Source organism: Fragaria vesca, linkage group LG3 (genome assembly GCF_000184155.1).
Source record: "Fragaria vesca subsp. vesca linkage group LG3, FraVesHawaii_1.0, whole genome shotgun sequence".
Lineage (NCBI taxonomy): Eukaryota > Viridiplantae > Streptophyta > Magnoliopsida > Rosales > Rosaceae > Fragaria > Fragaria vesca.
The window spans coordinates 10,719,209-10,742,056 of NC_020493.1; the positions used below are offsets into that span (position 1 = coordinate 10,719,209).

Genomic DNA, 22,848 nt, shown 5'->3' on the forward strand with positions numbered 1-22,848 from the left:
ACTCTCTCTCTCTCTCTCTCTCTCTCTCTCTCTCTCTCTCCACCGCGAGATATCCGCAGCGACTCTCTCACCGGAGCTCGGGTCGGGTCGGGTCGTCTTGACGAAGCTGAAGCTGAAGCTGAAAAAAGCTGCTTTCTTTGGACTCCTCCCGGAGCTCTCAAATTCGGGTCGTCTCGCTACGAAAATGGGCTGCACCGGATCGTCGCAGAGCAAAGAAGACGGTGAGTTCACTCCTCAATTCTCGCTCTTTCCGGTTTAATTTCTCGTTTCGGTTTCAGTTTTGGAAATGGAGTCGTTTGATGAGAGTTTTGAGCTTGACTGAGGTCGGATGAGTCAAAGTGATGAGGTCTAGGTGTGTGCTTTGCCGGAATTGGTTTAGGGTTTTGCTGATGGTTTTGATTTTAGTGGAAAAGGTAGGGGATTTGTATCAGTTTGAGAATTTTTGGAAGGGTGAGGGAGTGGCATTGCGAGGATTAGGTTTCGATTTAGGGCGAAATGTGTACATTGATCATCAGCCTGGGAATTGTTTGATTCAGGCAGTTCTTTAGTGCTGTTTTCTTTATGATCTTAATGTCGATGCGTGCCGATTGGTACTAGTTTCCAGCCTGTGTGATCGATAGTGAAAGCTTGAGATGAGTTCATGAGTTTAATTGTGGAGAGAATGTGTGATGTGTGCTTGCTGTTGTGATAGTTATGAAATGAGATGCACAGGTGATATTTTTAGTTTGTTGTGAAAGAGTACTCGATGGGAGTAGCCCTTGTGACTGTTAGACAGGTTATGGTACTATTAACTGCGTATTTAGTCGGAAGGCATTGCATGTAATTCTCCAAATTATGACTTACCTTTCTAGCCTAGTTCTTCGCCCTGCATTGTAGTTATACTAGGTAAGTAGTTGTTGTGCACCTGATAACGCAAGTAGCATTATGAAAGAAAAACATATTTTTATGCGCTACAGTTTGATGAAATATTTGTTTTCACAATCACTGAAACAGTAAACCCTTCATTATTTATCCCTGAAAAGGCTGTTGGAAGGTTGAGTTTAAAGGCACTGGTTTATTTAGAGCAATAACTACAACTTTCAAATTGAACAGGAGCTTTGAAAAAGATACGGAAGCCAAAACCTTGGAAGCATCCCCAGCCACTAACAAAGACTCAACTCTTGCAGTTGCGTGAAGAGTTTTGGGACACGGCTCCTCACTATGGTGGCAGGAAAGGTAATATTCCATGAGTCTATATAAGGTGATAAAATAATGACAGAGATTTTCCTTTGATATCTGCGAATGTTTATAATTAAGTGTTTTATATATTTACTTTGTTTAAGTTCATAAAGTTTTTCTATACAGAAATCTCTTCCATATTTGTTAACACTATAAGAAAATCAAGGTTGGCAACCAAGCAAAGGTATAACAGAATAGGTTTATATATCAAATTGCAGTCGATGCAAGGCAGAGATCTTTTGATGCAACATTCTGATTTTCATCTGAAACAACCAAATAGCTTCACTTTGAGAACCATTATGAATGAGTTTAGTTCTGATTACTGAGCTTGACTATATAGACAAAAACTTTATGAGAGTGGCAAATATATGCTCTGCTCAGATGAAGATTGACTCACACAGACTATATTAAACTATTCAGAAGTGCTTTAATAGTTTTCTGGTCACCTCAAATTATCAAAGTTGTTGGTTTGGAATGGTTTCCTTTCAGTTGTTTGAGTTCAATCCACTATCCACATACTGAGTTGGAGACTCTTAGTTTTCATTCCAATTGTATTAATGAATGAAATAAGTTGTATGAGGATTGGGTTTGAAGCTGACAGTTCTATTTCTTCTTTTCTTGCACTTGCAATTCATTGGATTGTCATTTGTTGAATCTCAAAGTATTTTTTTGTTTTGAGAGATGAGTATTAGATGTGGGGGTTAAGACCTTGTAATGATGAAGAAAGATGGATTTAGGAACGAGAGGACAAGAAAGGAAAATCTTATTGGATGGTTCGATTATGGGTTTAAATGCATGTATGTACACACGAGTCAGTTGATTAAGTGGATAGATTGAAGAACCAGTAATGATATGATAATATAATCTGGGTGAAAGAAGTTAAATTTGAACTTAAGTTTGGAGATTCTGTGGAAGATCAATTTTATTATGTGGAACTAGTTCATACCAATGAAATGTGTTAGTCACATAGATGCTGTTTGTTTGTGTCCTTCAGAGTGTTGTTAGTGTAAAGTAGCTTGAATGAGTGGATGAGGTCAAGACAAATGAGAGGTAGTAATTTGAGAGGCTCAATGATAGGGAATAAAGATAATTACACTATGTGAATGCAATGGCAGCTATTGGCTGCACCAACACGGCGCTCATTGTTCAGACTGTGTACTACAAAAGGTCAAAAGTGTTTAGGTTGCTTGGAAAAGACATAATGGCTTATTGTCATTATTACATAGCAATAGATATTATATCAATCCCAATGATTGAAAGTAATTTGCTAAATACGACCACAAGAAATGGGATTATGGTTCTTGTCTAAGTAACTAATGGTACTTAGTTGACTGCATTACGTTCTTCAGGGATGGTGAAAAGTCACCATATTATCACATGAAGTTTAATGAGACAATTGAAAAATGTTGCAAAACATCCAAGTCTTTTCAGTTTTTTTGCCTATATGTTTAAGTAGTTGTTCTTCACTTGTTATAAAAGTGAATTAAAGCAGTAGAATTCTTGTGGTCAAGCTCTTGGTTGACTTTTGCTTGCTACTGAGCCTATTTTTTTTAAATTTACAATGATCGGATTGTTTGTGGTATTTGATGTCTGAAATATTAATTTTACTCATCCTTGTCAACAGAGATTTGGGATGCTCTTCGAGCTGCTGCCGAGGCAGATCTAAGTCTAGCACAAGCCATTGTTGACAGTGCTGGGGTTATTGTTCAGAGTGCTGATTTGACAATTTGCTATGACGAAAGAGGTACTTTATAATATGCACAATATCATTCTTTTCTTATACCAAAGCCATAAATGTTCATAGCTGCTATCATTTGTGGTGCTCAAGGCTCATAGTATCAGTACTTTGTGATGTCTATTTTGATTCTTTATTTTTTTTCTGTTTGGTATTGAGTTATCTCACCTTGTATTTGATTTAGAAGTACTCAACCCCTTGTCTTAAGTGTGCCTTGACAGAGGTTAACGTGGTGTTTTGGTATGTGTGCATTGTGGGAGTTGGAGAAAACTTATTCCGCCATTATAGAATGAGTGGTCAATTTGCCTCATTTTTGTCCCGCTTATTTAAATTGCTCTCGGTGTTTATCTTGCAGGTGCAAAATACGAACTACCCAAGTATGTTTTGAGTGAGCCAACCAACTTGATTCGAGAGAGTTAACATGAGCTGAAGATATGGAAAAATTTGTTTGCAAGATTGAATGTAAATCATATGTACATTATACTCATTCTCTTCCATATCTTTAACACAGTTGGCAACTCATATGCCAGTCACTTTGATCTTAGTTTGCTGTAAGTTTCTGGATTTATCACTATCTCACTGATTCCTACTCTCACTACTAAAAAGAAGGTGTGTCACTGCCTTACAGTCTTTCTATTCGAAGTTTGCTTCTTTTACTGCTTGAAATGGCAAAACAAGTTCTGATAACAATTTCCAATAAAGAGCTTGTAGAGTTACTACGTCGAGAAGAGAAGTACAGGCTACATAGTGGTACAACAATAACATGTCTGCTTCTTTTACGTATCAAACCCGTACAGCAAAGTTCTGATTACAACTTATAAATAGCTTCCGGACTTCGTACTTTATAGAAAAGAGTAACACAGGCAAGTAGTAAGACTCCAAGTTTACAAGAACAAAAGAGAGATCTTGGTACTTTGTGATGTTCATAAGCTGATCGGTGGCCAGTAACTTTAATGTCTCCGGAAAATTCTTCATAGCGTAAGTCTGATATCATCATTTGTCCAGTTCTGAGCTCAATCTCTCATGCGTCTTCCGATCCTTCATCAATCAAGACTGCTCTGAAACTGGAAAGTACTCGACCACGACCATGCCATCATCCCTCCAGCTCTGAGCTCAAAGTCGTGCTTCCCATTCCTTCATGCAGAAATGGCAAGGACAAGACCTCGACCAAGTCATCATCCGTCCACTTCTGAGCTCGAAGTCGTGCATCTTCCCAATCCTTCATGCAGAAAAGGCAATCCAACATTCCTTCAGGTTGTGTGCTCCTCGTATAGTTCAGGACCTGGTTACATGTAATACTGAACAGAAACTCGGGTGCTATTGCAAAACGCTGTAGGCGTTAGTAGATCACTTGCCATCTTTGAAAGCACAGGAAATTACCATGCTCTTTGTTTCCACCAAGCTAAACAATCAAAGTTCACAAACTCTACCCTGGTCAGAGAGGGTGTATGACTAACTGCCAAGTATCTATGATTCTATGAATCTCAGTCGGCCCATCGGTCTCTATTGGCTCTTCCCTTCTAGAGACATTTGATTAGCAATGTCATCACTATCATCAGATCTCTTTCTTCTAGGCATTGGATCAGAAGTGGAATCTTCTTTTTCTGCAAATTTGGATTCATAACCTTTGTAGAGGTCATGTAACCTAGCTTCAATAGCATCAATGTTCAACAATGGCATGCTCAAGTATTCAGACTTGTCTGTAACAATCGTATCTAGACATCCTTTCAATCTAGGACCCATTGCTGCAGCTAAACAGAAGCTGGGTAACATGCACACCCAATAACTTTCGAATTTCGACTCCATTATGTCATAAGTTGCTGTAAATTCTGGAACTGCCGACCTCTGTTTTCGTCAAAGCACATTCTAACACAATTCAAAATCACAAGACCAGTACCACCAGATGGAGAATAAACCATCGAATTTGAGGGTGCCACGAAATGAAATACTTTCAGAAAGTTCATAAAAACAAAACTAATTCCCAATCTCTTTCGGATAAAAGATTGCTACCATCATGTTTGCCATTGTAAAATTCACTGATTGCAGCACTGTATTTGACACAAGATTCTAACATGAGAAAAGTAGAGTCCCAATGATTCTTCAAATCAGGTTTCAGCTCGAAAAATTTATATGTCAAACCATGAGACTCGCATAAAGCAGAAAATTCTGCTTCCCTAGCGTTAGGGGAAACAATGTAAAGAATAGCACCCCTAATTTTCTCTATATGAGCCTCCATCAATTCTTCTTGCACCATTGAATTAACCATGCGGCATAAACACCACATATAAGAACATTGACCTCCACGACTAGGTTGCAAAGTGTTTTTAAACATGTCAATGATAGCATTACTCCCAGTGACATCATCAAAAGTAATATTGAAGACCTTATCATCAATCTTATATTCCCTATATATCCATTATGCTCTGAAATATAACATCATCACCATGAGGATATTTGAGCATGCGAAAAGCAATGATTCTTCTTTGCAACATCCAAGCAGAGTTAATATAATGCGCAGTAACACAAACATAACCAAGTTTTTCATCGGCACTTCTCCAGTAATTAGTACTGAAAGAAAACGTACCGTCGAAACTAGAAAGATCCCAAATCAGTTCCCTTTTCATATCATTGAACAAGCTCATTGAATCATTTCTTATAGTGTGAAGGGGCACACCAGAATATTCAGGCTGAACATATTCTTGAATGAACTTTTCAAATCTAACATGCTGAGCAGAAGTGAAAACTTGCCCACTTGAAGCAATGTACTCGGCCAAAACTAGCCTCATTTTCTGGTGAGAGTATCGAAAACTCGGCATGTGAGAACTTTCACTATGACTTCCTTGGCCAACACTTTCATTATCAGACTCATTCACTTCGACATAAAGACCCTGTTTCTGATCACCGCATCATCCGGGCTGTTGTTGGTATCAGCATCAGCCATGTTCTCAAGCAAAAATGAAGAAAATAAGGAAAATAACTCACAAAGTTCCGAAGGTAGTAGGATTATGTTGCAGAGGAAAGGAGAAAAGGAATGGGTGGAGTGTTATACAGAGAGGTTTGTTGGTTAAATGACACTGTCAACCTTGGACATAGCCGTTATAATTGTATAAGCAAACGGCTAGTTTATACATAAAAGTGGCTTCCCTAGTCTCGGGGATACTTGTGTCCCGGATTTGGGTATGGGTTCCTCTTTCAAGTTTGTACCGGAAAAGAGGACTGACGATTGAGATCTTTTTTTCTTTTTTCCTTTTTCTTTTTACTTGGATGGTTGTTGAATTAGCTACTGATCCATAATATACAAAGCCTTTCGACTTGAATCATCCAAGGCACTAAGCAAGACTATGTTACATGCATATTCAGTAACTATGAAACTCGAATTCTGAAAGTTTCAATTCATGATTCAGACCAATTTTTGCCGGCTATTCTTAAGTCCTTCTATTGGCAAGTTCTTCCTCTGGTTTTTTCTTTTTGGTTTTGCATACATGTACATATTTATTTGACACAGAAAACATGAAGATGTGCGCTCTGCATTAGTACAAAATCAGAAGTATGCAAATAATCAAGACCAAAAAATCTAAGAAATAAACAAAATAGGAGTAACCAGACACGAGGGAACCGTTATATCCATTTACATTTGGAGCCTTAAGTTGACAGCAGAGAAGGAAAGCAAACACTATCCAGTCTCCATCATCTGAAAATAACAAGATGTAAAGAGCAATGTACCCTAAACCCAAATTCCGCCACTCCCTCCAGACCCAAGGTAAAACAAAGATTTAAGCAACTCAAAAACCTTCATTGCCCGAAGGAACCTTGATTTCATAAGAATCATTTAACTGCAAGGATATTTGAAAAAACACCTTAGGCCTTCTTGAAGAATGACATAATACTTCCTTGCTTAGGATCCTTGTTTACTGCTTTCTTGCCTCCTGCTTTGGCAGTTTGATTTTTCGGACCAGTATTTGCCACTGACTTCTGAGCTGTGGGAGGCCTGGATTTATAAAACCAACATTTAGAGTTCATCACCAGGCATAGGCTAAAACTTCAGCAAGAAAAATTTAATCAAATGAAGCTTTTGGAAAAGAAAAGAAAGAAGTACAATGCATCAAATAAAGTAATAAACCAAAAAATGCTTCAATTACTTTTACACAACTCAAGTACACAAAGGCTAGACTCATATTCATTAGCTTCTGAACATGTTTGTCCAAGTCTGTTGCGGTAACATAAAATTTCAGTATTCTGTCTGTTTAAGGCCTCTTTAAATCATGCCAAATGTAGTTAATACATTTGTTTCAACCCACAACTGCAGAATTGGGATCGTTAAATACAATGTGACATCTATTGGCTTTAGAACATTATACTGTGGATTCACATTTGCATGATATTAAGAGGAATAGAAAGTAAAAACGAAAAAGAAAAACACAACTGATCTCTTGCTACAACCACCTTAAGTCGAGAAATTAATGGATAGAATGAAAATGGTAATAGTAAAATATGAGTTAACCTGTTGGTAACACTGGTAACTGTACTATCAGCTTTCGTTGTTGTACTGCTGTCAGCTTTCTTTGCTGTACTGCTGTCAGCTTTCTTTGCTGTACTGCTGTCAGCTTTCACTGTCGTACTGCTATCAGCTTTCTTTGCTTCTGACTCCTTGCCCTCCCATACTACCTCAGTTACTGTAGAAATTACAAATGAAAGATGAAATTTAGATGGACATGTGATTTCTTCTAACAGACTGCACACAAAAATATTAGCTCACCTTGCTAGTACATATTTTATTTATAACAGATATCAGTTATATGAATCACATATGATATATTGACATTAAACAGTTGCAGTAAGAAAAGAAACTAGAACCAGTAGTATCAGATATACGACTCTGGGAATGTTTATAGAACAGAATTCTTGCAAGCAGTTACTAATGAGGTCCATTTTAAATTACTACATTTTGTGGGTTACTGGCAGGCCATTATTAAGATGCCAACTGACATTCTACAAGCAGGATTCTTTGAAAATTGTGGCATAGAAAGCAGGGAATACCTTCTCTTCCACGTTCATCAATCCGAGTCTTCAAAACTTTTCTTCTTTGAGGAGATCTTGATGCACCGTTCGTCGGTTTATCCATTTTGTTCACATCATTTTCAGGAATAGAGGTACGTTTTTTCTCCGTTAGGATAATCCCAGCATCTCTCTGTGTCTTAGCAGCAGTGGCCAGCTTATCCATTTTGTTTGGATTATTTTGAGGACCAAATCTATCTGTTTTCTCTGTCAGGATAATTGGAGAAATCTTGTCCTTGCTGACAACCGTGGAATCTTCTCTGCAAGGTGGGTTCGATTCTCCGTCAACTGATATCTCTTCCTTGACCTCTGGTTTATCTTCTGCCTGCTCGTCAAACTTCAAATTGGATTTATGTGGAACCAAAGTTTCGCTACATTCTTTGTCCTCTTGATATGATTTTCCTTTTGGACACTCTGGTGATGCTAAATTGACTGCATCTTCACATTCATCTTCATCTGAGAAATCAAAGACAACCCTTCGTTTCCTAGTGACTTCAGAAATGGAAGCTCTTTTAAAATTAACATCTTGATCATCGTCATCACTAATGGCACCAGGTTCTGCTTCTCTAGCACAAATCTGAGCATCTGCACTAGCACCTGAAGAAGGAAGGATATAAAGAAGTAAGTTAGCCGATGCTACACATCATGAGCACATAAAACAAGTGAGACCAAGAGAGAGTGCTTCTAAATGCTTCTGTCAATGTTAAAGAAGATAAAAGAATGAATACTTAGTAAAATAGTTAAACATACCAGTATGTGTAGGAATCAAATTATTATTTTCAGCTGTAGAATTTGAATTTGACTTCACAGATGCACGTCCCCACAAATTTGCCAATGAACCTCCAGAAGCAGAAGAGCTTTTATCACTCTGGACCTTCTTTTTGTTAGCAGGAAGAACAACTTTTTCTTTGTCAGCAGGAGGTTTGTTAGGCTGATGAGTAACTCCTATGCCATTGCTTTCACTTTTGACATCTTTCACCACATTGGGAGCCTGCAAACCAACTCTCGGACTAGATTGTTCTTCTTTATTCTGTTGCTGTTTTGGAATCACACTACCTTGATGAGCTAAATTAACTTTTGATGGCTCTGCAGATAATTTGGTCTTGGGTAGTGAACCTGCAGTGCTCAATGGTGCTCCCTCTACATTACGCGTAACAAAGGAATTGAGAATAGCGCAGAACCTGGAGCAATAGGAAATGGTTATCACATGTATAGTTGCATAGGCGCATAATTTCTATATACTACTAAATGCAAGAGCATATATTTATAAAAATGAAGAAACATAAGATTAAGAAATCAGAATCAAGGAAATTAAGAGAAAATATTACATATCTAGTAGTGCAAATCCAAAACTTATAGCAAGAATAGAGCAATTACCACAGGTGAAAAGAGCTGGAAACATAGATTGCAAAATATAAAACTTTATTTTGCAGTTTTGTAAAATTTAAAAGCCAAAGCAACTGAAAACCTAAAATGTGTATAAGGATATATTGTTTATAAACCTAAAATCATTGAAATAGCTCACTTACAATAAAAATCCTTCAATTCTCATCTTCTTGCTTTGCTTTAAGGGAAAAAAGGTTTTATGGAATAAAATTTCGAACTATCAAGCCATAGATACTTCTGAGCAGAAAGGCATCCATTCATATTCCCCAAATATATAAGCACAATAAAGGCCACATGGTAAGAATATAAATCTTCCTAACCAAAGTGGAACCAAAAAGATAGTCACTGCAGTACTGTATTATGTATGAGATTGCTTATTTGTTTATGTGGAAGCTATAACACGTCTTAGCCTCTCAATTATCACAAAGACGAGCATAGCATGTTTTTCCAGAAGTATTGTTTTTCATTTTGACGAATTTAAACCGGAATAAAGAAAAACATTACCTGTTATCTCTTAGGCAATTTTCAACTGTTGGAGCCTGCGTATGGAGCTCCTCTGCCTGCACAAATTCCGCATTCCATATTGTAGCTGGATCCTTTGGAATGGAAGGTTGCACACTGTAAACCCCAACGGAGAAGTTGCCATCAAATTCTTCTTTTGCTTCTGCAAAAGAAAACAACAAGATCCATTACGTCTACTCTTTCCTGATGTTAAGAGATGACAAAGAGCAACAAAAAGGCTCAAACTATTACTCAGGTTTCAGTAAAATAATTGAAGTATCATTGTTGCATACACCGTGAAAAGTTTCAAGATATAAAAGCAACAATACCATTACAACTTGAAGAGCTCGAGTAAAAGATAATGTATGTATTATGTGCCCAACTCTAAGTGCATACCTACAGACCTAGCAGGAATGTACTAATCATCCTACTTTGAATTCAATTCCTCAAAATCATAGGTTTCTCTCTCAACATATTCAATACCCAAAAAGAATGGCGTTAATTCAAAATATAATGGTATTTCTACCGTTAACGCTACCTGCAAGTTGAGTCCCCGAAACAAGCCTGACATGGTAGCTGACAGGATTGTTCTTCAACTGACCAGACAAAATATACACCACTTCCAAACCATTCCCATGATTCTCCACAAACTCCTGGAGCAACCTGCATATAACACCTTTCAATCACTCATGAAGTCCAAAACAAATTCCAGAAGCTTCATAGACAGTTAGTTCCTACCTCTTTGCATCATTGGACGACACCAAGTAATTCCGACTCAGCCATTTGTAAGAAACCTACAACACATCAACATCCAAAGTAGCTATCTTTAGACTACATCATCAATTCGTTTCCAAATTTCTTTTGCATTAACTAATTTGAGCATAGTAGTTCATACCAAAATATAAAAAAATGGAGCAAACACAACACAAATATAGCAACTTTCTACCAAGAAATCAAAGCATTTAATCCAAGCAAGAACAAAATCGACCCAAAACCCTTGAAATTTCAGTAGCAAAAAATACAAAATCAAGGACAGCGAAGATTAATTCTTATTGCGAATTTGATGGGTGGTGCTAAAATCAAAGTAAATTAAGAGAGATTGAGGGAGGTACCACTTGAAGCTGATCGGAGACGAGGGTTTCGATGTCCTGGAGTATGCCCTGGGTTTCGATTTGGGCCATCGTTCACAAATTTTGGGTTTCTCTTGGCAGCGAAAATATTAAAAATAAAAAAGAAAGAAAGAAAAGGCGTAGGCAGCAGATCTTCTTCACTCACTTTCCCTCCCAAACTCCGCTTCTTTTCCCGCCATTCTCTGCCCCCAAAATGCCCCAAGGGCTTTTCCAATGGAGGCACTGCTATTTATACAGTTCCCGTTTCGCACGTGCTGACCGGATAGGCACGTGTCGATTGTGAGAGACCTTGCCAAATGGCTACTGTTGTGTTTAGGTAGTCGAAGTTGTTGATGTTAACAAAGGTGATGTTCTAGTCAATGAATGATTAAGGTTTTAAGCAGATGCAAAGGCATTTTCTATTTTTCTTGCATCTTTTTTCTGAGATTTACTTGCTACGTTCATCATGTAAAATGTTCAACCCTTTCAAAAGAGGCTACGGCATACTCAAAATGAGCTTTCCAAAAGATCATGAGAATCCCATATAAGAATTTGAAGCTTTGCTCTGCTTGAACCAAATGGCTTGATTATGCACATCAGCGTATAACAACTTATTAAGTTTTCTCTTAATCGAGATCACACATTTACACAGTATCCTCGATGAGTCACTCGACCCAATTGTACTTTTAAGTGTACAATGCGAGTGTAAGATAATCACAGTACATGTCAAATGAGAGGTCTACTGCCTTATAAATACTTATGTTTGAAGTGGAAATGCTAATTATATACTTTCACTTTCATTGTCCATTATTACAAATTTCCATCTACAGCTCGATTTACAAATGTGCCAGTGAAGGTTGTTTGAAGATGTAAACTTCATCGTATCCCTTCCTACAATCAGAAAGCATTTGAAAAGTTATAAGTTAGTAAACTCAAATGAAGCCAATAAGGCAATAATAGTACAGTTTCAAGGGCACTTCTCACTTACCCTGCCTTCCCACAAAATGTTGGACTGTAATTGTAGATGAGATTGTCGAGGACATCCTGAAGAGGTGGCCTGTTTAATGACTTCCTTGCCTCGCTGCATCAAAAATTGAATTGTAATAGGTTTCCGCTTTTCTGTCATTTTGATTGGATAAACCTGGTAACTGGTGTTTTGGTAAGTTGATAAATCTAACTTGTGTTCAGAATACCAAGAGAAGTTCAGAGTTCTAGGTGTATTCTAAATTTTGACACCGTCACCGTGGATAATGAATAAACTAATAATGCATTTGTACCGTTCTAATCTAAATTTCAACATCTTCCAATACTTGTTGCATGGCCTCCCCCTTCCTAAAGAGAGTTGCAAGATATCAATGTTTAACATAGTAATTCGCTTGAAGTATAAGATAATGGGGGATAGCATAAGCCCTAACCTGACCAAGAAGTTTGCGATGTGCTGAGTCACTTGAATGGCATCTTCTGAGTGTGGAATCATCTGTAACCCCCATTCAAAAGCATTTTTCTGCATCATATATGAAATGGATAGAGGCATTGGAAAGTCTCCAAATTATTATAATACAAATGTAGCTATGTTGCAATTGTTTGAAGCAGAAAAGAAAATGATCTTTTCTGTTGAATTCCATAATAAGGTATGATAGATATCCATGAACACTAAGAACCTCAAGATATTTCTGCTTGTAAACAGTATTTTGTTGTGTTTTTGCAAGAATAGCAGACTTAAAACAATATTAAAATACAATCAAAAGACTTAACAACAGTATAGTAATACCTCAGGATGCCATTGGAAGGCAGTCACAGGATAGTGGTATGCATGTACTGTGGAGACATAGACCTGGAATTAGTGCTACAAATTAGAATTCTTCACTGGAAAAAGGAAATTTTGGAATTGATTTGGAAAACATGTAAAAAGATCCTCTACCTTATCATCTTCATCAGTACTGGTTGTCAAGATCTTAAAGAAACTTGACAGATCTGGGTTTTGTTGCAACGTCTCAGGTGAGATACCATACTGTTGCATTGAATCATTATAAAGGTTACTTTAGGAAACCAACTTTTGCTTTCTAATCATATTCACATAAATAGCACCAAAACCAAAATGCTAGTTCACAAAAGCAGAAGTGACAGAAATTCCTGTCTCAACTCTCAATAAGATTCAGCAATGTCATGATATAAGAATCAAATTATTCTCAAACAATGCAAGGAATTAACCAGATAATTTATTTTCAGGTGATTATTCAGGACTGTGCCTATAGGCATAGATATTAAAGTTCACTTTATAAACTCACATGGTGGTTCTGCATGACAATACAATCTGTACTCAACTTTCTAAGCAAATCAGGCGGAAATCTGCAAAACCATGAGCTTACTTTACAGTCACAGAAATTAAACAAGCCGGAATATTCGGTAACCACAGAAATTTCTACATCAAAATAAAGTTTATAACACCATACGATTGCAACCTCCTGTTATGATGAGAATAGATGTCATAACCACTAAACAGAGATAACAAATGGAAATGCACTTATCTCACATGAGTTTAAAGCTACCAAACGATTAATATGCTCAAGTACATAGAACCTGGAAAAATTATATCACGAGGTATATACCTTTGAAACACAGTTCCCTCAATATTCATGTTCTCAGTAAATTGTAAAGTTGATGCCATATCTGCAGCACTGAATGACTCCAGAATTTTCTTATTCTGTTATGAAGAAAGAAATTAAACGGTCATGCATCAAACTAAGACAACTCTGTAAAAGACATTGTTGAGAGAGAGAAGTAATTCAAAAGTTTAAGTTAACACCACATCTAACTGAACTAACGTGATCCAGATTGACAACAAACATGTGTTTCACACTTTCAACTGTGAATGCAAAGTCATGCATTCAACTTCTTCTAACTTCTGAACAGGGTGTTTTGTTTTTCAAAGTCTCAAGTCGTATTAACCTAAGAAACCAAAGAAGGCCTTTCAGAAGGGTGGGAATAGCACACATGCAGTTGAGATTATTTCATCTTGCATAATGTGTTACCCAAGAACCAGAAATCCTAGTTCACCTTTAACAGTTGAATCATTCAAAGACAAAATGACACCACTGGAAATAATAAAATTGACAGCTTTGAATCTTTTTTGGGAAGTGATTATATATTGTAGGCCAAAGACAAAATGCACTTTGAATGACATGAGACTGATTGCTGTTGGAGTTACAGTGATTCAAAGACAAAATGACACCACTGAAAATAATAAAATTGACAGCTTCGAATCTTTTTTGGGAAGTGATTAGTAGACATATATTGTAGGCCAAAGACAAAATACAATTTGAATGACATGAGACTGATTGCTGTTGGAGTTACAGTGAATTATGAGCTGGATGGATTTACCTTGCTGATGATCATTGTTAGAAGTTCAAAACCCAAGCAGATGGCGTATAATGGAAAATGGTCACCAGCATCATTCCTCTCTAAAATCATCTGCAGAGATGAACAAGAGAATAGCTCATATAAGTAGATGCATCGGTTTTGAATAATGGACATAGATAAATCATTAAGGAAAGCAGTGGAACTATTTTATAGGAAAATTTGTGAAGGGAAGCCTTAAAACTTGTTAGCTGACAATGACAGCAATGCTACGGTTATAATATTCTCAAACTATCACCACCCCAAGTCTCTTCTATTCACTTCTAACCTGATAGCCTTAACCCAAACCGATTATTCACTTCTAAGCCTCAATTAGCTGTTTGGTCTAACCTGCATATATCAAAATTTTCTTTTGCCTAGTGTAGGATGTGGTAATACTGTAATAGATATAATTGACACTGATGATTTTGGATAGTTAGATGATAGTAACTGAGCATAATATCATGTCAATTCATTTCAAGCATCATGACCCTTATTCTAATCATATTAAGATTCATATCATGTCACTGCATTTGGAGTATCATGACCCTTATGCTGTGATGAGTCATATTACACCATTTTGCTAGTGGTACCTTGGACGCAAATGACAGCAGGGTTTAATGCTGGGACCATAGTGAGCCACTACAAGTGCAATGGGTATTTAAAATGTTCAGCACTGACCGGCATTTCATGTAGAAAGTACAAAATTCTCAATTGTTTATTGAGCAGGAAAAGCTGTCCCAGAAAATATAGAAATTCGGTTTACTGGGATCCCTGGAAAGTGAGGACCCTATGTTTTTGGTTACAAGATCATGCAATAAAGCCATTGCAAAAAATTTACAGTACCTTAAATATTTTCTCAGCAACATCATAGTACCGACCACTTTTAGCCCAGCCTCCGGTGAAAAGCACTCCGTTGACTAGATTCAGCTTCTGCAGTGCAGCTATACATAGTAAGCACATGACCAAACCACTACAGTTTTACACAGTATACCTCATCCTAAGCAAACGATAGCACCACAAATCGAAACATAGTATACAAATGCAACCGCTTGCTGGATAAGAAACTGAAGTCCACAATGATCAACTTAACTTTAGTTGAAAGGTAACTCTTTCATTACTGGCTGTGTTTGCCAGTAAAACAAGAAATACAAAATAAAGTTGAATTCTTTAACAAACAAATTGAAAGATTGAATAGTTTAAAAAACGATTATCTTCTTCTTCTTCAAATAGCTCATAGCCAAATGAACTTGATCAAACCAAATTGCAGAAGCGAATGATCACCTGGAAGAGCACATCGGAAGGCTCGTTATAGATGAGCGGAATAACACGAGCGCCGGCCGACTCAACGAACTTGACGTAGGAGGCGGCGATGTACGAAGTACCAGTAACATTACTGAGCCGACCGGAGGCGCCGTCGCCGGGATGGCTGAGGATTCCGATCACCGGGCGGTAATTCAACTTGGGGTCCAGCGGCGTACACCTCGGGGACGACGAGTCGGAGGCGGCGAGTTGACTCGGGAGGAGAATCGCCGGCGCGGACTGGGCCTTGGCGGAGGTGAGCTCCTTGGAGAGGGAAATGAGGAAGGGGATCCAGAGGTAGTTCCACATCTCCGAGTAGCGAGAAGAGGAGGAGGAAGCTGCGGCGGGAACGGCGTCGTTTGGGGCGTCGGAGGAGGACTCCGGAGGTGGGGTAGGGGTGGGATTAGAGAGGAAGGGGGAGGGCATTTTGTGAAAGAGGGAAGCGATTTGGGGTTGGCATAGAGAAAAGGGGATGGACTCGATGATGGTGTGAGCTCTCAGTTACGACCAATTTGAAAGTGGAGTAAAAAAATAGTCGGAATACTTTACTCGTCGGAAGACACCGATCTCACCGTCCACCTGGCAGAAAAATAATAATGCGATTAAGACTCTTTTTTCTTTTTCTTTTTTTCTTTTTTTTTAATATAAAAGTTAGAAATGCCGCATCACGCCTTTACCATTAACGAAACCGTATAACAGAAGGGAAAAACAATGAACCTTAACCTTATAGTGTAAGAACACCTATAAACAATATTAGGATACCCTACACAACATATGCATTCAAGCAAGAACCAGTTAACAAAGAGTGAATCGCGCGTTGACAACTCTATTTGATTTGACTGAAATATGGCGACAAAACGGAAAGTTAATGCTCTTGTAGCGGCGTCATAAGAAACTTTGTATATATGCTTTCCCATTATGTTAAGATTTCACCCTGCCGTAAGGAAACCGTGACTATTTGACTAAGTAAGGAACTCGCTGCCTTAATAAAATAGTCATGCCACTTTGCGTGCACTTGTCAGGACATAGTCCACGTCGCCCTATAGTAAAAGAGTTTATTAACGGCATAAAACCACAACTAATTAACCAACTAAAGGTTACTGAACTAAAAACATAACTAAAATTAATTAAAATAGTCCAAGCTAGGCCCAGAAAAAAGGCCCAAGCCCAAACACCAAACCCAGGGAGAAGAGGATCCTTTGCAGCTAGCCACCATCAACCTAGTCCTACGGCCACTGTCGTCGCCCCTTACCCTTGTACCACCACATCCCCTCAGCCCAACCACCCCTCTCCAAAGCTCGTCCTCCACATCGCTCCTCGAGGAAGCCACGACATAGACTGGGCTCGTGCCCAAATCTGACGCAACATAACCAATCTGGATCGCAAAAGCCTTGTTAGATCCGCACCGTCAAGCCTTCCAGATCTCGTCTTTGTCTGTCCCTTCCAGATATGTGGTAGCCTATCAACCCGCCGAACAACCCTGCACGTAGCAAAGCCCATCTCCAACACCTCACCTATACTTGTCACAGCCTCCCCAAACAGGTTGCCGAGGGAGCTAGGTAGCACACCAGTCGACATGAAATCGACAAAGACCCGTCTGATGACGGCTGGAGGCGTCGTTGGACAGGGGTCTCTCGCTCTTTGTTTTTGGTTAGGTGTGTGCAACGCGTTCTCTGATTTTTTTAATTTTTTTAAAGTCAAAATTACGATTAAGACATTAAATTTGGTTTTAGGAGTTTTGATAACGAGATATGAGATGTGATTGTCAAGACGCACCCCGAATTTCACCCTAAAATCCTGAGTAAGTCTTGCGGGGACCACTCCTAAAGAAAGATTTACCGAAAAATTGGCAAATCTCCCTTGAAAATGGACAACCTTTACCTGAAAATTTTCAAATTTACACTCCTACTAACACATATCCAACCTTAACTCCTGAAGCCATCCGCTCCCCGCAAACACAACCACCACAACATCAACAATACAACATCACATAAAAATATCCAGGAAGAACAGTAAATTTTATTCTTCAGATACTCTAAACAGAAATCAACAGACCGAGCACACTACCGTAATAATTTACATTAATCCCAAGTATTCAGAGCTACTAGACACTAGCAGAAGCAAGAAAACACGGATAGGTTAAACAGGTAACCTACTGGTGAAAAGTGGTGGAAATGCAGGTGACTATGCCCCGTCTCCTACTAGATCCAACCCGAACTCTGCAGACTGGGCATTTTAAAAACGAAGGACCCAGGGGAAAACATTTAATAACGTTAGAGTGAGTGGACAAAAATAAATTAATAAAAATATAATTATGTTTCCCCAAATCAATTTCCAAGGAAAAATCGAATGCATGCTGTAAGCGATAAACTTTCATCTCATAAAATATCAAGCCTCTCAGGCTCTAAAATATATGTATGTATTTACACTCGTCCATACTCCCTATATAAATTCATGGGTTTATATAGGGCTACTACGCTCGCGTCCAACGCTCACGTCACGCCTTAATGCGGTGCTACACTACGCCATTAAGGTAGACAGACGGGTGTATAAATATGTGTCCATACCCCCTATATAAATTAAACACTCATATAGGGCTACTACGCTCACGTCTAACGCTCACGTCACACCATAATGCGGCTATATGCTACGCCATTAAGATGGACAGACATATATAGCTAGCTAGCATTTATATACATACTCTCCTCAATATACATATTTATATTCACTGAAAAATCTCATTTTTCAGTAACTCTCCAAGAGAAATAAAATTGTTAAAATTAAAATGACGTCAAAATGTTCCACAACATTAATTGTTCATTCATGAACTATAGCATGCATATTATTTAAAACAAAAGTCCACTCACAAATTAGGCTTAAACCTAATGTCGATCTGGGGCCTCGTCTGCTCGAGCCTCCTCACGTCTTGTTCTAAATAGAATATTAATTTCCTAACCGAAAATCCAATACTTACTCAAAAATAGGCAAAATAAATATGAGCCGTAACCACGCTCATTCTCGCTTAACTTCGATATTCCTAAACCGCAACGATCCAAACTTTAATACCAAAATTGGCAGCCGTAACACAACCTCCCACAGATTTCACGACTTTAATCCTACGGCCGGATTTTTCATTAATTAACCGTCAAAAATACCAAACTTCGGAAATTCACAAACCTAACCAAAACTCCTTCAAAAATTCCATAATTCACATCAATAAACTCCCTTTAATATTCCACATTTAAAATCATAAAAATCTCCCAAACAGCGGCGGTCGGAGGCCGACTTCGGCGACCTCCAATACCTATTAAATTTTGACAGCATCTTCCTCTCAACTCCCTCAACAACTTTCTTAACTAGCACAAACACAAATTCCAAGCCTAACTAGGTTAATCAAGCAAAAACAACACAAAAAGCTCTAGAGCTTCCACTCACCGGTTCTTCTCACCTGAAGCAAACTGGACCGAGTCCTTCTAGGGTAAGGCAACTGGGTTGGAGACCTTCAAAACCATATAAGGCTTGCCCGGATTGGTGGCCAGAGAAGGAAAATTTGGACAGTCGGGGACTTCGGGCGTGCCTACTCCCACACGGCGGCGCTAGGGGGGCTGTCACCGGTCCAAGGAGGTAGTTGGGTTGAAGGCCGACCAAACGGGACTGGAGCAGCGGCGAATGGTGGCCGGACAACGGCTGGCTAGCGAGGGGAAGTCCGGCAGCGGGAGGGGCTCGGGAGAGAGAGCTCGGGAGGAAGAAGGAAAGAAAGAGAGGAGAGAAATGGTTTGGGCCTCCCCCAAACTGGTCCAACACCAATATAACCACACCACCAAAAAAAATAAACCCAACTCCCAAAAATTTACACCCCAAAATAATACCCTAATAAAAATTACCTTTTACTAGCTAAAATTTACCATTTTTACTGTCGTCATATTTTTCTCCTACGAATAATCCTCCGAAAATAACCGTCCCCCAACCCATCTAGGGACCAATTAAACTATAACCTCAATGACGGAGACGGTAAAATTCTTATTATAACCAAGTTAGTAAATAAGGTAAAAATTTAAGAGTCGGGATGTGACAGTGATCCTAGCGGGCAAAGAATAGAACAAGAAGAACTAATCTATTATAACATATATTGTAACGTTAATGTTAAAGGTACGAGTAATTTATGTTATTAAAAGTAAACTCGACTCACATCAACTACCTTCTACTTGACACTATATGTCAAGCATGTTATTGTGGATATATATGCTAGAGCCAAATAATTTTGCGTAGGCTTATAGAGTTACTTCTAGTAACACAAACATTACTCGATCAACTATAGCAAACCATGTAAATGTAGAAGCATTCCTATTTGTAGGAGTAGCTTTACCTAACTCACTCGGTGATGTGAACACATTTCTTTGAAAAACTGAACAAAAGCTAACATGGAGAGGTAGGCAACGAGGAGAGGATTTCATTGAGACAGGTGCGCCGCCTTATCGTCGCTGGACAGAGGAGTTACCATCGATTTCACCGTCTCGGGTCGAGGAACCAAGTTTCGAGCCCGTAAGATTTTTTGCAATCCGGTGCATCTCGGCCTTTATATAATCTTTCTCTTAATTAGACGGCTTAGATGGATCGATGATTAATTTTGACGGTCCAGATTGCACCTGCGTTAATCTCTATATTGTTTAGATGATTTTTCATAATTCTAAGACTTAAGAAAATCATTGCAATTGGCCCTGGTGTCCAAGAAATTCTCCACTCATGAACCTTCGGTGTCACGTATTGTTTCATCGAACTGTTATCCCAAGATTTCACCTTATGAAAAATTCTTGAAAACATTCATGAGCATTTTCAATAACCACCCAAGTTCAAAAATACCAACAACTTCCTCATTTTCTTGATTGTCTCAATTCTGGAGAATATTGAGTTGTTTTGTGGTTCAACAGTTTTCTCATCTCATTCCCCAAAATGAGGATGAAGAAGAAAGAGAAGCACTCATTCCCCAAATTTGCAGCAAAGTCTTCATTCCCCAAATATTAATTCTTCAAGTGCTCCAATGAGACAAATAAAAATATAGAATATTTTATTGAGTATTTTATGTTACAATAAAATATATAATTTTTTTGTTATAATTAATAATGATGTAGCATATTTTATTGTTATAATAAATACCGAGATCTCTAAAATGGGGAAGTTGTTAGAGTTGGAACATAATTTTTTTTGTGGAAATTTTGGCTTTTGCTTTCTTATTTTAGAAAAACTTTGAGGAATCTGTTGGAGACGCTCTTAGCTTGTCAAATATTATCGAGGCACAAACGATCGATCCATATGGCCTTGACTTATCACCCTTGCATGCACATGTGGAAGTCCTATAATCTGAACAACATGTTTTATAAAAATTTGTATAGTTAGTTAAAACCCCAGTCTTCTTTTCTTTTAGAGTGGAACGCACCTCACGCGCGTAACCTAATTCCCCAGAAGTCTCAATCTCTCGTCCGGCTGCGCCACGGCGTTGGTTTTGGCCGTAGGCCAAGCCGGTGCACGAGGTGTGCGGCCGGACGGGATTCTATTGTCTTCTATTTATGGATGGTATTGAGCAAATCCAGTAATTGTCTCTCTCAATCATGGGTTTTTGCTGCTTTGGAGAATACGCAAGAGGAAAGATTGTAGGCGATCGGGGCGATTAGAGAATGGAGGTCGAATTGTTGTCAGTGATTCGACGGACAGCCTCGCCAGCGAGTCGGGACTGTTGGGATTCCTCCATATTCATATTCCAATTAATCTTCTTTCGTTTCTAGATGATTGGTGGGTGATTGGTAAACATTGGTGGGTGTGTCGAGGTGGTCGAAGTTCTTGTTTGATAGGCTGGTCGAGGTCGGTGGTTCGACCGGCTAGTCGAGGTCGGTGCTTCAACCGACTGGTTTGCCGGCTACGTCCTCTCTAGATCCCGTCTCGGAACCTGAAGTGGAGATCGACCTCAATGGTTGGACGGCAACGGTGCAACAGAGTAATTGGTATGGTGGTTCAGATCTTGTGGTCGGAGCCTGACGACGTTTCTGATCTCGATGGCGCATCGCAGGAAATGGTGGAGCAAGCTAGTCTCTGGTGCAACATAAGGAAGGAACTAGGTGTGCCATGTTGCATTGTGGGATTTGGCACGGTAGGCAGACAGATCAAAGTATGAGTGATTGTGGGACCGGTGAGGCAATTCTTAGAGGTCGGTGGTCAAGTTGGCGTCGGTGATTCTACGAGTTGGCTCGTCGACGAGTCTGGATGGTTCATGCAGGCCCGGACCTGAGATTTTGAGACCCGAGTCAAACTCTCAAAGTTGGGCCCTCAAATCGTAGTTTGCATCTAGTTTATTTTTTTTTATTTAAAGAATTTAAGAAACTAAATATAAACTCAAGAATTAACTATGTATAAACCAATATCAAAAAATATTTGGATAATAATTAATATTTTAATACTTTAAATTACATTATAAACCTTACGTTTTATTTTCTTCCAAAGTTTACCTTTTGTTTTGGGTACAAATTTTGAATAGTAATTAAATGGTATAGACTTTTAATACTATTTCCTTGTTTTCTCTTGATCTTATTTTGTATTTTGTTGCTGATCCTGTAGGCTGCTGGGTATGTGGTGGAATCTGTAGGCGCACGCTAGTGTTAGTGGGAGAATGACGGTGCGGTGGATGGTACGGCGCAGTGGTGGTTTGGGACTGAGAAGGCAAAGCATGGGATTGATGCCTTGGTTTCTTGGGCCTGTTGGGCCTCGATTCATCCATTAGGGTTTTAGCCTCATGTGCTTAGGGAATGGGCCTGGGTCTTGACTTGGGACTGAGATAGACCCATATGAGGTATATATCCTAATTTTGTGTTTTATTTCAGTTTTTAGTTTTATCAGGCTCCATGTTTACGGGTCATGTCACCCTTATGGTGTGGTTTTATCCCTATGTGGATTATTCTGGCTTGGTCCAGTACGAGAGGACTCGGTTCCTCAAATTGGTGTCAATCGATCCCAACTTTTCAAAAATTATTGGTCATTCATCACCAAAACAACCCATATACCTTCACGTGAGTTTGTGTGGATGCACGCCTAAAGTGCAATTTCGTACTTACCTATTAGATTATGGGTGCTCACATGTGCGTTTATCACCCCCCCCCC

The 22,848-nt window shown here is 38.8% G+C and overlaps 2 protein-coding genes and 1 pseudogene across 3 annotated transcripts in view; 2 read left to right on the forward strand and 1 right to left on the reverse strand.

The window, feature by feature from the left end:
• LOC101292394 overlaps positions 1-22,848 on the forward strand; it is a 1,325,780-nt pseudogene that overhangs the window by 1,151,721 nt on the left and 151,211 nt on the right. The window lies entirely within an intron of this gene.
• LOC101308355 (ubiquitin domain-containing protein 1-like) lies at positions 8-3,547 on the forward strand. Its single transcript, XM_004294101.1, has 4 exons — positions 8-221; positions 1,093-1,215; positions 2,843-2,962; positions 3,309-3,547. The coding sequence occupies exons 1-4, from the start codon at positions 185-187 to the stop codon at positions 3,371-3,373; spliced, it is 345 nt and encodes a 114-aa protein (XP_004294149.1). The 5' UTR covers positions 8-184; the 3' UTR covers positions 3,374-3,547.
• Positions 11,551-16,222, reverse strand: LOC101290933 (gamma-glutamyl hydrolase-like). The gene is made up of 10 exons (XM_004294041.1): positions 15,685-16,222; positions 15,247-15,333; positions 14,386-14,475; positions 13,614-13,708; positions 13,293-13,353; positions 12,926-13,015; positions 12,776-12,838; positions 12,420-12,508; positions 11,993-12,085; positions 11,551-11,895 (listed from the first exon to the last, which is right to left on the reverse strand). Exons 1-10 carry the CDS (start codon positions 16,126-16,128, stop codon positions 11,841-11,843), a joined length of 1,167 nt encoding a protein of 388 aa, XP_004294089.1. The 5' UTR covers positions 16,129-16,222; the 3' UTR covers positions 11,551-11,840.

What these genes read in the sequence shown, in the direction of transcription:
- LOC101290933 (XM_004294041.1), bottom strand. Translation starts at nt 16,128, where the DNA reads ATGCCCTCCCCCTTCCTCTCTAATCCCACCCCTACCCCACCTCCGGAG. An exon ending in TTGCTGAGAAAATATTTAAG is followed by an intron (nt 14,476 to 15,246) that starts GTACTGTAAATT and finishes TCATCTCTGCAG; the next exon opens with ATGATTTTAGAGAGGAATGA. An exon ending in ACATTTTGTGGGAAGGCAGG is followed by an intron (nt 11,896 to 11,992) that starts GTAAGTGAGAAG and finishes TTCTGATTGTAG; the next exon opens with GAAGGGATACGATGAAGTTT.
- LOC101308355 (XM_004294101.1), top strand. Translation starts at nt 185, where the DNA reads ATGGGCTGCACCGGATCGTCGCAGAGCAAAGAAGACG. An exon ending in GTCGCAGAGCAAAGAAGACG is followed by an intron (nt 222 to 1,092) that starts GTGAGTTCACTC and finishes CAAATTGAACAG; the next exon opens with GAGCTTTGAAAAAGATACGG. An exon ending in TCACTATGGTGGCAGGAAAG is followed by an intron (nt 1,216 to 2,842) that starts GTAATATTCCAT and finishes CCTTGTCAACAG; the next exon opens with AGATTTGGGATGCTCTTCGA.